General features: G+C 42.6%; 1 protein-coding gene across 2 annotated transcripts in view; it reads right to left on the bottom strand.

The window, feature by feature from the left end:
* The window catches only part of fat1a (FAT atypical cadherin 1a), an 84,508-nt gene extending 72,803 nt beyond the window's left edge, over nt 1–11,705 (bottom strand). Inside the window, exons 1-2 of one of the 2 annotated variants that reach the window (XM_078263349.1) lie at nt 11,502–11,705; nt 4,953–8,242 (exon numbers count right to left, since the gene is read on the bottom strand). In XM_078263349.1, the coding sequence (XP_078119475.1) occupies nt 4,953–8,214 (3,262 nt within the window). In that variant the 5' untranslated portion in view covers nt 8,215–8,242; nt 11,502–11,705. Of the gene's footprint in view, nt 1–4,952; nt 8,243–9,767; nt 9,901–11,501 lie in introns of those variants that run through there. The other variant, XM_078263342.1, reaches the window with a different exon arrangement.
* Nucleotides 11,706–15,313: the final 3,608 nt, after the last annotated feature.

Raw genomic sequence — 15,313 nt, 5'->3', positions numbered from 1 at the left:
GCGGATGAGCTGCTCAAAATCTGATGAAAATCTTTTAAACTGACCTTTGTTGATCTGAAATGAAGACAGATTCAGCAGCTGCATGGCCTATTTCTCGCTTAAAATGTTTTCAGAAACACGTTTCGGTGAACTACTTTAGTACAATATGAGATCGTATTCTGAACAAGCCGCCATGACAGTCTGGCTGTGAATTTCCGGAGAAAAAAGAACCATGTGACGCGTTCGTCCAATCAGCTGCCGGTTTTCATTTTCTGGGAAATAATCAGACTGTTAATGGAAACAATACAGAGCAGCGCCGCCTGCTGCTATGGAGACGTATTACGTTTCGCGCACGCGCAGAGCGTACACTCAAGTCGGCGTCGCCTCAGTGTGTTCTGAGGAACTTTTTGGACCTCGGGGACCCGACTGATCAGTCCGACTGCCTTTTCTGCCGACGGTCGGCCGTCTGGTTGGTGTGTCAGGGCCTTTAGTCATCCCAGCATAAGGAAATGAAACGACAGTTACTCATTGGCAATAAAGTAATAAAAAACCTCACCCTTTTGGTTGATATCTGAAGGTGTGTCAGGGGGAATGTGAGTCAGGTGTGTACTTAGAGGAGTGGAGACTTGATTAGGTGCATGATGATAATAATTGTTTCATTGCTCATCTCAATACTACTGCAACTTTTGGAAGTGTTTGTTTGTTCAGGACTATCCTTTGACATATTTACTACTGATTTTATGTGCAAGACCGATATTATAGTTGGACCCTGCACAAGGAGTTACAATCCTCACAACTGTCTTCACTACAGACCCACATACAATATGCAGTGCTCTTTTGGATTACTCTGCAGCCATACTGACAGCCGAGGGTGTGTCTAGTCTAAAACAGCTATCTTTAAAAATAGTTTTCCATGGTTTTATAGCCTTTCTGAAGAGGACAATAAATTGTCCATTTGCCACACTTGCCTCTTCAAAATTGGCATGAGCCCTTGAAAATCCATATCGGTTGACCTCAAGGGCCTAAACATGTAAAACTGTAGCCAGCCACTTGGCATACAAGCCCTCATCGCGAGTAAAGTGTGTGCTTCCTCCCCAGCATAAAATGGTGGACAAACAAAGTGCACTGGTGGGTGGCAAAGGAACTCAAACGTCTTGCAAACTATGAGATGCAGATATATTTCTCAAGATTGGTTGAATAAACCACGGTTAAAAGCTAATGCTGGACTTATATTCGACAGCAAAATGTCCATCTTTTATTTCTGCTGAATCTCCATGTTGGTTAATATGTTAAACATAAGCACTTGGAGTGCTTTCAGTAGGCTACATTAAAGTTCCGTTTAGGTCCCTGTCAGTCAAAATTCACTTTAACTATTGGCAAGTTTTCCAATTAAAGCGAGGAATGGTACATTTGGTCTACAGCAGCATGGGAAGGGGCCCAGAAAAGAGTCTTGATAAGAGTAAGTTTAAATTAAGATGGCACTGAGCCAGTGACCACAGAGTTTTTAATAACACAGAGAATGTCCGGGCAAACAGTTGCCATGGACTCCCTGAGCAGTCCGACAGAATAGGAACCATAGCTGGTAAAGATGCTTGCATAAAAGGGTTTCTTTTACTCTGCATTGATGTAAATGAGAACATGATGACATTCAATAAACAGCAATTACCACTTTTAAATTTAATCGCAATGTCTCACAAACAAATAACATTGTTTGTTCCTTGTGTGGTTTGGGAACGTCAGTCAAGTGGGTAGCAAGCCTGTTCTAAAATACAACCCATGTTCAGATTTGTTAGATACGCCTACTCTAGGAGAATCACTCACTAGGCCTACTTCTAGCATCAAACACCACACAGTGCAATGTTTTTTTTTTTCACAGCAACACTTTGTTACCCACAAACTAGTATTGTTACTGTGTTATTGTGGATGCCACTGTAAGAGGAATAGCTAAAACTAAGAATAGTGATTTATACTCTGATGATAGAACAAACACAACAACACAACATAGATAAAAACCATGCAGTACACTGATGTACTCTTAACAAACAAAACTGCATGGGTTTAGAATTACAAGCGGCAAGTAGAACAGTCTTCCCTCCCACCCTAAAAAAGAAATTCCATGACTGAAGGTGTGTGGCTCCTGGCATTTTTCCTTACACCGCTTTTTCATTTGTTTTCCAATTTTTAACTATTTTAGAACATTCTGGTTTAGATTCACAACATGCAGCTGCAGAACTGAATATATAGCGTTGAGTGCACCCCTGCTTATATTTTCCTTTTTAGAAGAAAATATTCTAAATGCATATGGCAGTCTTACAAACCACACACAGTTCATCTAGTGAAATCATAGGAGGGGCATTACCACCTTGGCTGTATTTAGTTGTCTACTGACCTCAGATGTAATCCATAATAACAGGACCCAACCCAGGACAATCCTATCATTGCACCTCCTGATAATCACTTAATATAGGCCTCTGGGATTAAGTAGAAGATCAGACCAGGCTCCCTGTCTCTGTAACCCTACACAAGATTTTGAGTTAGACATGGACTACCACTGGCCTGCATGTGGCCCTATCAAGCCTAATTCTCTAGCACTGCAGTCCATCTTAAATCTATACTACTCCTTGCAAAATTCAACTTCCATTAGGGCTGGGCAATATATCTATATTATATCGATATCATGATATGAGACTAGATATTGTCTTAGATTTGGGATATCGCAATATCGTGATATGACACAGGTGTTGTTACATTACAGTAAAGTGATGTACTTTTCTGAACTTACCAGACTGTTCCAGCTGTTCTATTATTTGCCTTTTCCCCACTTAGACATTACGTCTAGAGATGTTCCGATACCAATACCAGTAGAGATGGTCCGATACCATTTTTTGCTTCCCGATACCGATTCCGATACCGAGTACCGATCCGATACTAGTGTGTCATATATTTTATTATGTTTTAAGAACTGTATACTATCCATGTATGGATGTGATATGATTTCTATCTTTGTTGTCAGTCTGGCTCAGGTTAAACTCTTTGTGAAACAGGAATGCCACAGAACGTTCTTTTATTCTCCAGTTTGACAGTCAGTTATAACGGAAAAAGAATATAAATGAACTACTTTAACGTATTTTTTCTTTAGGGCTTTATTACGTGGTATCGGATCGGTGCATAAACTCAGTACTTCCCGATACCGATACCAGCATTTAGGCAGTATCGGAGCCGATACCGATACCGATACTGGTATCGGTATCGAAACATCTCCAGATACCAAAAAAAATACGTTAAAGTAGTTTATTTATGTTCTTTTTCCGTTATAACTGACTGTCAAACTGGATAATAAAAGAACGTTCTGTGGCATTCATGTTTCACAAAGAGTTTAACCTGAGCCAGACCAACAACAAAGATAGAAATCATATCACATCCATACAGGGATAGTAGTATACAGTTCTTAAAACATAATAAAATATATGACACACTAGTATCGGATCGGTACTCCGTATCGGCCGATACGCAAGTTCAGGTATCGCAATCGGTATCGGGAAGCAAAAAATGGTATTGGACCATCTCTAATTACGTCCACATAATGTGATGATTATTTATCTATAATCTAAGTGTGAAGATGTTTTGTTAAAGCACCAATTGTCAACCCTAGAATATCGCCTCGATATCGAGGTATTTGGTCAAGAATATCGTGATATCTGACTTTCTCCCTATCGCCCAGTCCTAACTTCCATTACAGTCAATTTAGTACAAAAAAAGGAAGAAACTGGAATAAAACATCATGAAGCAGCACTTGTAATTTTTGCACGAAGGCAAATACAGTCACTAGTTTATGCTCGCAGCATGTCTGCAAAATCTCATTATAAATCAGAATCCAACCACTACCACAGAAACAATCACAGACACACCACAGCTGACACACAGCCCTGTAGGACAGATCCTTCATAAAGGCTTGTCTCCTCATACTAAATGTACCAGACAGAAGCAAGTATTTCCCAACAGGTTCACAGAGGAAACTTCCTGTCAACTTATTGAATTATTCACATACAGTATATCGGATCCTTAATAAACATTAAACTAAAAATATAAACCACTTTTAGAACGGTACAGGTCAGCAGCACACTAATACATTGCATTTCCAGCTTTCTTATGTAGATATGGACCTTTGAGGTTACACGTGCCAAGAGAAATCAATGTATTATGCATTAAGATTCACTGCCCCATTTAGACATTAAATATGTATAATGCAGAGATATGTTTTTATTTCAAATGGGGGGGGGGGGGGGCATTAAGCTGCTCGAGAATGTGGTTACTAAGTTTTAAAAGGAGGGCAGCAAGCCAAGTCCAAAACATCCAAATCAGGGGATTGCCAGGTTATGGGTAGGAACTCCTGGAATTCCAGACTGCTTATTTTGAGCTAATATGAGTCAGCTGTTAAAATCATTCTGGGCAGCTGAGAAAGTATTAACATATTTTCTGCAGCATAATAAGAAACCTGCAAGCAAATCCTGCCTTCATATGATGTTATTAAAAAACGTTACATTTGTAAATGCTATTATAATGTTTTAATCTTAGCTCCAACAAACCATGACCATTTTCTAAATTGGCAGTATTTAAAAGAAAAAGAGTATGTATTAATACAGGGCTGCAAAAAGAGGAGGTGAAACCACTTAGAAACATCTTCACACCACAACAACTACTCAAGAATGTCCACACAGGTCTGAGAGACAGCTGGTCCATCTGCTCCTGCCGTCAATTCTCCCAAAGAGAAAAGAATGACTGGAATCAGGAACCTTACCCGTCTCCTGGAAGACTCCCTTACCTCATTGTTCCACACAATGAAATGAACTGAATAAACTCTAGCTGCATAAAACTTTCCTTATGCAAATTATTTCAAGCTCATGCATCCATATTTCAAACGAAAAACACAAGCTTCACACAGCTCTACAGTAACACAGAGAAAAGAGACTTACCAGTTTCCTCATCTATGGTAAATATCCCCAGGCCAGATCCATCTCGTATGGAGTACCGAATCTGTCCGTCTTGGCCTTTGTCTTCATCTTCAGCTGATACAGTCATCACCGAAGTCCCGACAAGTGCATCCTCTTTTATAAATCCCTTTTCCACAAATGATCGGAACAAAGGCCTGTAGAGATTCTCATTCACATCCACGATGTCCACCTCAATGAAGCAGGTTGACGACAAGGACATGGGCTTCCCTTTGTCTTTAGCTTTTGCCGTCAGGTTGTACACCTGTTTTGTCTCATAGTCTAGATTTTGCACGATCCGCAGAGCACCGCTGAGTTTGTCTACTTCAAAATTCCCGTCTCCGTTATCAATAAGGCTGTATCGTACCTGACTGGAAGGTCCAATATCGGGATCGTGAGCCTCCAGCCACATAATTACCGTACCGATAGGAAGGTCTTCCCTTATCTTCACGCGATAGTTAGGGGGGACAAATCTAGGTGGATTATCATTCACATCTTCCAAGGTAATTTTAAGAGGCACTGTGGACACCAACTGTGGCTCGGTCACTGCCTGGTCGCGTGCTGCGATCTTCAAGACATAAACTGGATGGAGCTCGCGATCCAACGGCTTTGTCACAGTCACAACACCGGTCTCCTCATGGATCGCGAAATGATCTGTGCCTCCCAAAATTGAGTACTTCAGGACTCCATTATCTCCTTGATCCCTGTCTGTCGAATCCACTTGGATGATTTCTGTCCCGACAGGCGTGCTCTCACTTATTTCAACTGAATACGAATCTTGCAAAAATTGAGGGCTGTTATCATTTGCATCTAGGATCTTAACACCCAAGAGGCGTGATGAGGATTTCTGTGGTAAGCCGAGGTCATAAACTGTAATGTTGAGGGTGTACTGGTCTGTTGTTTCCCTGTCAAAAGGGGAATAAACCAAAAGCCAACCGGTTTCCATATCTACTTTGAAGCGGCTTTCTGTGTCCCCTCCTGAAATAACGTAGACTAGTTTCCCATTGAAGCCGCTGTCTGAGTCCGTGGCACTCAAATGGACAATCCGGGCCCCAACAGGCAGGTCCTCTTTGACTTCAATAACACTAGGGAAAGACTCTGCAAACTGAGGAGCATACCGGTTGACAGAGTGGAAGTCCATAAAGTTGTCATCCGGCTCAGTTTGCGTGTGGATTTTGCTGCCCTGGAGTAGCTTTTCAGCCAACATGGTAGCGATACCAGTTTCGACACATTTTAACTGGACGGGCTTGCGTGCCGTGATGACAGTTATGTTCATGACCATTGGCTGAGTCTCGCGTTCGCCGTCCGTCGCAATGACTCGTAAACTATGAAAGGAAACTTTAGCCGCCTCTCCCTCACTCAGCGTGTGCTTCAGGGAAAGCACGCCAGAGTTTGGGTTCAGTTCGAACAGATCCAAATCATTCCCAGCTTTAATATGGTACCGTACTAGCTGCAGCTCATCAGCATCTATGGCAGACACAGTTGTTATCTGCTCTCCCTCGCCGTGATCCCTTGGCACAGTCACTTCACAGTCTACATTTTCAAACAAGGGCTTATTGTCATTCAGGTTATTTAATGTTATGGTGACTGATACCTCCACCTCTCTCCGGTAAGGGGATCCCCAATCTGACGCCCTGACTTTAAGATTATAAATCCTTGGCATGAGCTCATAATCTAGGACCTCTGAGGTACTGATGACACCAGAGAAGTAGTCGATGACAAATGGTTGAGGGCTCATATTGGTAATGCTGTAGGTCACATAGCCATTATCACCTGTGTCCAAATCAGTGGCTTTAACTGTTACCACACTGGTCCCTATGGGTACATTCTCGTCGACACTGGCCTTGTAAGATGTCTGCTGGAACTCAGGTGCATTGTTATTCACATCAATCACATCAACGATCACTTTAGTTGCCGCGTTTTTGTCACTAGTGATCACGTCTAGCTCAAAACGGGGGGCAAAATCAGCATTGATTGGTCCTGACGTGCTGATCAAGCCAGTATCGGGATTGATAGTAAATCTGTTCCTGTCAGATTTGTGTTTAAAGGCGTACTTTAGCTGTGGATACTTTGGCACAGCTGTTACCATAGTGACAGGTGTGAGAAGAGGGGCAAATTCACTTAGATTGACTCTGTAAACAGCCTTTTCAAATATAGGAGGGCCCACTTTGAACTGTGCAGAAGTGACATGTACCAATTTAGCAGATGAAAATTGAGGGGGGCTGCCTTTGTCCTTCGCCTGTAAAGTGAGGTTGTATCCAAAAGGCTGGCTGTCCCAGTCTACATCTTTGACAGCTTTTATTTTATACTCCTTGCTCCCGGGGCTGCTTCTCACAGCCTTGAACTGCTGAAGAGGGTCACCAGCCACAATACTCAATGAGGCTATCTCGCCATTTGGTCCCTGGTCACTGTCCTCCACTGTCACGATAGCATAGGTGGGGTCACGGTCTGCATCTGAGGGGGCCAAGGTTGCGGCAGTGATTACAGGTGCATGCTCATTGGCCTGCTCCACCCTCACTGTGAGTTTGGCCATGCTACTGAAGCCACTGCTGCCATACAGTTTCATTCCTCTGTCCACTGCAAGGATCTCCAACTCGTACAGCTTTGTCTCAGAGTGGTCGAGTTTGCCGGTCAGTGTCACTACACCGCTTGTTGGATGAACGGCAAACATGTCCGTCCACTCCCTGAAACTATAGTAGTATTCTCCGTTGGTACCGATATCTGCATCCGTTGCCGTGACTTTGGCCACACTTGTGCGTATGGCAGTGTTCTCTGGCAGCGAGATGCTATAGGATGTTGGCGAGAAGAGAGGCCTCAGATCATTGGTGTCCTGTACCTGCACCTTAACTCTAGTGCGACACTCAAAACTAGTGCTCCTCTCTGAAGCTTTAACAGTCAGCATGTAGTGGTCTTTAACCTCCCGGTTCAGAATGGCAGTGCTGCCTCCTTTGGTCCTTATTCGCAAAAAACTGAAATCTCCAAGCAGGTAGTCCTCTGCTTTGAATAAGTTCTCATTGTCTCCAGAGATGATTTTGTACCGTATCTCCCAGGCTGGGTTTGTGATATAGATCCCCATCTTGGTGTGACTCTCCAAGTAAGTCTTAGCAGCAGAGTTCTCATATATGGTGGCATTGTAAACAGAGTGGGTGAATTGCATGGAGGGGGCCCTCGCCATCCTTTGGTTCCCTGCGCAGCCACAGAGGAGCTGCAGGAGCAGCACAAGCAGTGAAACCAAGTGCTTACCCATTATCGTACCGTGATCTTCACAGAACCACCTGGAAACAAACAAAATATAATTGTTAGTATTATAACACAGCATCGTGCAAGTGCCTTTAGTACATCAAACTAACTGTAATTACAATTAATCGCAAATAACCACATGAAATCAGCATTTTCTAAAATCATCCCTCATGAAAAGATGTAAATTGCCGAAAACTGTCTTCCTTTCATCACTGTGCACCTTCCCAGACTCCTTTAAATGTCATGACAAGTGATGGCCGGAATGATAAATAGCCAAAATAGGTTTTCATGTGGTAATAAGATAAAGCAGAGCGGTCAGTCAGGTGACAAGATGTCTGCACAATGCAAGATGCCATATGTGCACTTAAATAACAGAGGAACATCATTTATCCAAACATCAGCTTAATGAGCTCAGAGAAAGAACTGGCAATAAGAACATCTGTAAATCTTTAATTTCCTTTTCGATGCAAAAGTAGTTTCAATGTAAGACTGCACATTTAATACTGCATTATTCTTTCCGTGTATAGAAATGCATTAAAAATGTTATTTCTGCTCACCCACTCAGGATTAAAACAAAATAATAATTACACCTGCAAAAACAACTATCTAATTCAATAAATGGACTTTTCTGCTAGTAAGAAAGCCTGCCGTGGTAAATCAAATACAAGGGTGCTGTTTTCTATGTCATCGAGTTATGACTATGAAACTGCTTTAAAATTGCAGATTCATTCGTTTACAGCCGCTTTACAACGTCTCGGGCTGGGTGTGAGTCCGTAGGTACAAAGACAAATAAAAGCAAGACGTCGCTATGTCTGCGCAAAAGTGCTGTGTCTAAAACCTACATTATGTACTTTTGGCGTGTCAAAATGACCCGTGCAGGGTTTAGTTATTAATGCGTTATGTGGGGTTAATAAGTGACAGCGTCTAACTGAAAATACCTTAAATCTGAGACTATCGCCTGCAGGTACAAAAGAACCATCTGCTTGTGGGCGACCATTGTAAAAATTCAAACTAAACTGAAACTTCTACTTTATTTTTATTATTTTTTTACACATAGCCTACAACACAAGATGCTTTTTTTTAATTCGGTTTCTCTGCGACCTCTAACCAGTGACCTGTTTTCATTAAGAAGAAAAAAATACAATATTTCAAGAAAATAAGTTAGGTGCCTCCAGACTGTTTAATTTCAAACCCCATCCCCCAACTAAAGCCATTCGCTTCATGAAACGATGGTAGCCGTGCGCTGAGCAGAGATTGGCTTGAAAAAGCACTCCACACTTTTCCGACAAAACGTAAAACAACGCATGAACTACTGTGAGGGTAAATAACAACATACAAAAAACACTGTGCTGTCCAAAACGACACTAAACCAATAGTTTTGCTGAGGCTAAACTTCCCCTAAAGAGGTAGAGAAAGCAGCGGCGACTGGTTTCTTTCACAGCCCGCAGCTCACAATAGCCGACCTAACCTATCTCAACTTTTTTTACTCGTTACAGATGCAGAAGCTAAACGCTAAAGAAGCTAAAGGACCACCGCGTACAAAAACAATGATTCACGTACCTTTTCTATTATAAATCTCATATATTTGGAGGTTTTGCATGTAGTTTATGTAGTCCAAATCTCGGCATGGTAATACGTGGACTTGTCTCCTCTCCGTTACTCCATCTACCACCACCAGGCAGCCGCTCTCTTTTTCCTCACTCCTTCCCTTTCTCTCCCATACTGGAGCTGCCCGGTATCTCTCCGCGCTGCGCACGTCCGGATCTACTTACCGGCTGATAGCGGGATAAAACCTTTCCGCTGTGAACCCAGGACCAGGGTAGACTAGGCTACTTTGATTTACTGTGGTTGACCATTGTAATTTATAAAAAAAAAAAAAAAAAAAAAATCAGAAAAAGGCCAAAAGGCTGTGCTCAACTAAATCAGATGAATCATAATCTCGTAACCAATTAGGACCCCAATAGCCTATAGGAGTGTCTTTTACTGAAATGATATCACCAAAACTGTTAAATCCCTATACATCCACTTGTGACGGGAATGTTGATTATAAAATGAGTAGATGATATAGCTGCCATTATTTTTTGTAATGTATTTTTTTGCTCAAATTGCTCATTGATATTTAGAGATGTAGGCTAATTTAGAAATACCCTATGTGACTCTGTTGGGACTTTTTTTTTCTCCCTATGAATTCTCTTTTTTTCGATGTATTTTGCTTCATCTTTGTTTATCATTACCATCATTCTTTTTTTAAATAACCTACACGAAGGTCCTCTTGACGTTAGGCTACGGCACGTGAGATATCCTTACGAAGGGCAAAACCTCGCCCTGCTTAAATGGGACTAACGTTAATCCAATATTCACCTCCTCAGCTGCTGCCCAAACCACTTATGTGCCGTGACTGGGCTCTTTTTTGACAAATAAAAAAGGTGAGTCCAGTATTCTGACGTTAAGCTGGTGGCAAGCTAAAAACACTACATGTAGTGTCAATTAGACAATATTTTTTGCTTGCTGTGCTGAACAATGACCCGTGAACTCGCATCATAATGTTGTTGTCAGCAATAAAAAAGGTGGATAAAGTTCAGGGCATCCCTCACGATGATAAATTGCAAATACAAAGTTTTCTTGCGCGTGTGGTTTCAATTCAGGTGTTTTCACATCAATTCTGGAGATTATCTTCTTCTCATGTTATCGTCTTTTGATAGCCTGGGTCAGGGCTTGGAAATGTAGTGTCCAGCGGTGCGCCCCATGGATCTGTATTTTGGCATTAGAGCAGGGTGACTGAGTGATGGTGGAAGTATACACTCGCCATGAAGGCGCTGATCCCATCAACCCCTTTTCCTAACACAGCCATCCTGACTGCTTCTCAGACCAAAAGCTGCACTACATTCCCTCTACAGGCGCTCAGGAGTGTGGCTGATATGCGATTGATGGCGCTGTCTCACTGCTCTTGCCCGGACTGCGGTGATCCAGCTGGTGCGCCTGCAGAAAGCCTGTGTGCTCCATGCAGCTTGACAACTTGTCAACTTGTACTGCTCCTGCCTGTGTGTGTGTGTGTGTGTGTGTGTGTGTGTGTGTGTGTGTGTGTGTGTGTGTGCGTGCGCGTGTGCGTGCGTGCAGGTGCGTTTGAGTGAGCTAAGCGTGCGTATTTGCGCATTTGGTTGTTTGGCACAAGTCGGGCAGAAACACACTTTTAAAATGTGCTCCGAGTTGAACACAAAGTTTTAAGAGTCATTTAAGCCTCATTTAGACACAAAACCACGAGCCTGTGTTCTAATTTTACTCCAAGCTACTCACCAGACCAGCTGGGTGATCGCCCGGCTGCCGCTCCAAACTTCACTTCACATAAATCCCGGCAGTTTTTTGGGAAATGTTCTTTGTGAGCATGTCTCAGATGAGGGAGGCTTCTGTTTGTGATAATCCGTCACCTTATTCCTCTTCAGTCCCTCACCGTTTTCAGAGCCTTCTGTTCCGATCCGCTCAGAGTCATCCCACTTGGTGGCTTGATACAGTAGAGAGTTGTTAGGCTATGGTTTGCCTCGCTCCTCTCCTCCACAACGATTCAGGTGGAGTTGCGTGCGGTTGCTGCCTTCAGGTGATATCGGAAATATCGTAACCCTGATAGGAGCGCGCAAGGAGACCAAAAAAAAAAAAAAAAATAGTAAAGAAATAGCAAAGTCGTGATTTTCTTTCCGTCATCAGCTACTGCTATTCGGATAAGTGACAGAGCTACTGAGGGGGCGGAGAGAAAGGAAGTCACACCAACAACTGATGTCTGTGATTATTAGCCTTTATGCTTTGGATTTCTGCTTATCTGATTATTTGTCATGCATGATAACACTTAGTCTAATGGAATTATTAAAACGTGAAATGTATGTCTGGTGCATATTTATTCCTTCAGCATATTCTAGTTGGATGCATTTTTTTCTTTCTTTTAATAAACAGTAATTGAAACACATTTGGTTGCAGGTCTTTTTTTTTAGTAGCCTATACCAAAAGAACTTGAAAGTCATTTGAAAAACCACAAAGTTTGAAAGTAGGGATGTATGAGATCTCCCTAAAGACATCCAGGGTCTTACACCTTCGGCTCTGACGTCACGGATGCCTCAGTCATTCCATGCATGCACAGCTCAGTGTGTTGCCTGCAGTTTAGCCTTGTTTATTCTCTCCAGAATTCTAAGCAACCAACCCCACAGCATGTTTATTTGTTGATGGCTTTCTCAATTCATTCTGTTTATTATGGATTGTGTTCTTGTGTTCTCCAACCCTTTAAGAAACCACAGTGTACTGTAGTTTGAGTAGTGATCAGTCAGCACACTTGAGCATCAGAGAAGCAAATGTCTCCATTCGGCTCCTCGAACATGTGGTTAACAACTAAACTTGACACCATGCTGTGAAGTGGCAGCCAAAAAATGCCAGAGCAGAGCGGGGCTGTTGGAGCCAGTGGTCCAGCGTGAGAATCTCCGCCTAATGTCCATTCAGCACTGGCTCATTAAAGTCACATTTGCCCACAGGCTGAGTAAACGAACAAGACCTATGGGTTTGGTTTGGTGTGTGTGCATGTGTGTGTGTGTGTGTGTGTGTGTGTGTGTGTGTGTGTGTGTGTGTGTGTGTGTGTGTGTGTGTGTGTGTGTGTGTGAGAGAGAGAGAGAGAGAGAGAGAGAGAGAAGGAAAATAAGGAGGGAGAGAGGGAGGGAGGGAAAGATTGAGCTTGTGTGTCAGAGAGCAAGTGTGTAATGTTTCATCTCTCTCTCCTCTCCTGGTCTCCCCTCTACCTTGCTCCCACCTTTGTCCTAGACAATGTTAGGTATCTGAAACAGCCTTTTTCTTCTCTCTCTCCCTCTCTCTTTTTAGCCTTCCCTCTGATCTGCCTGTAAAGCTTTAATTGAATTCAGGTCAGATGATGCCCAGGGCTGGTTCCACTGCTTTGATCTTACCTTAGTGTTTGCAGTCCTGGCTGCTAGGGGTAAGTAAGGTCCTAGTGCCGTATAGACCCTATATATGTATGGGGAGGACAGTGTTTGCATTGGGGAACACAGCCAGTCCCATAATAATAAGTTAAATCAACTAGATAATCCTACATCAACTTGAAATCAGGAGGCACTGAGGGAATAACATCTAGGAGGCTTTTTATTGGAGAATTTTCTTTATGTCACTCTGACTATGTATAGTGTCATAGCTTGAAGGCTGGCTCATCCGTCTCCTGTGCCATACTGGTGTGAAAGACACTCCAGTCTTCTGTCTAAAAGCCTCATTATGAAAGAGTATATACAGTATGCTGCACATTTCCTCTCATGTAACACACTGCAGGCTCAATTTCCTCTTGGAGTCATACTAATCCGCTGCAGATCGTCCTCGTGTTGTTGAGAGATGTTAGGAAACGGGCACAGACTGGCGTGCTGAGTGAATTACTTCTCCTTTCCCCTGTGACTAATGTCTTAAGCTGTAGGTTCCCCTGCAACTTGAAACTGGAGAGAGATCAGGAAAAGATTCAGATGATTTGTAGTGCGCCTGCAGCAATAGAGCACCCAGGTATCCGTTTCTCCCACCAACCAATCTGTAGAATCTGAATCCTGAGGCAGAGCTTAACTGTAAGAGAGATTAAAATAATTCAATATCCACCCTGCTGTAGTGTCCTCAAGTGAAGGCACTGACCCTCCCAGAGCTGGTGGCCCTGTTCTTAAGATGGGCCTCTGCGCAAAAAGAGAACACATTATCGCAAAGTGAACTACTACCCAAAAAAACTGATATTTTGGGCATTATTTTGTCACACAATGTACCTTGTAATTTCAGTGTGCGGGAGTAGATAATAACATGAGAACATTATGTGAATAATTATAAACAATTGACATTTCCCCTGCAGCTGGATACAAACTGCTGTGCTCTGAAAATAAAGTCTTCATGCTGCCTCAAGCAAAGCATGAGATTATCTTAGCAGAGCCCCTTGGTTGTAGAAGCTTCCGTAATTACCTAACAAAAAAAAAGAAAAGAAATGACACAAGAATACACTGTGCTATTTATGGCACAACCTATTTGTAGAGTTAACACTGCATTATTTATTTGGTGGTGTAACTTTAAGAGAGCGTGCAAGTGAAAAGTAAAAGGTGTGAAATAGATTAGTCTCTGCATGCAAACCTCCATCATGTCCTCAGGGAAATCAATAACCCCTTTTTTCCTGTTTATAAACTCTTCATTTGACTCAGACTTGGTTGCATTTCGATGCTCTTTGTTATTCACTGGTTCATTATCCAAATAAGATGGCCGTCCCTGGAGAGGTCCCCAGATGGATCACAGTAGTGCATTCAAAATGTACTGTAAACAGACTGTTCGCCCTATTAGGCCTGTTTTTAAAGTCCATCTAGTCACCCAAGAAGAGAAGGGGCACTGACTCACAATAATTCTGTCTTTTTAATATTTTAGTGTATTTTATTCTCTCTTTTTATATTTTTTCAATACAGACAAGTGTTTCACAATTTTGTTAAATATGAAGCTATAGTCAGTTAGCCTAGCTTAGCATAAAGACTGAAGACAGGGAAACAGCTAGCCTAGCTCTGTCTAAAGGTAGTCTCGCATTGCCAGACCTTCCTCCACAGCGCTGCGGAGGAGGGTCTGGCTAGTCCACACAGCAATCCGGGATGGGAGAAAAACGTGCTCTGGTTTATTGCCATTTCTTAAAACCAATCACAATCGTATCGAGCAGCGCTACGCGCTGGACGAAGCCACGGTGCCTCTGCAAAATAGAACTTGTTTTGGTGGAACATGTGTACGTTCAAAGTTGTTTTAGTCGTGCAACAGAAAACTCAGATTGGACAGATAGTCTAGCTAGCTGTCTGGATTTACCCTGCAGAGATCTGAGGAGCAGTTAACCATAGTCCTCAGAAATCCACCGGAGTTTAGAATTCCAACACAAAGAAAGCGGAAGGTGACGGACATCTGGCCGAAATGAGGGACATCCGGCGGAATTTCCGGCAGCACCTGAACAATCCCGGAAATTAAACGTCATCGATATAGACTAGTCCAAAGGTAACAAAACCTTCTTTCCGGGCACCTCTAAAGCCTGCTAGTGAATATGTAATACCTTGTTCACCTAACCCTAACCGTAGTGTAAA

This window comes from Sander vitreus, chromosome 2 (assembly GCF_031162955.1).
Source record: "Sander vitreus isolate 19-12246 chromosome 2, sanVit1, whole genome shotgun sequence".
Taxonomy (NCBI): Eukaryota; Metazoa; Chordata; class Actinopteri; order Perciformes; family Percidae; genus Sander; species Sander vitreus.
Note: the sequence above shows the minus strand (reverse complement) of the source record. Positions and strands in the feature narration are given on the sequence as shown.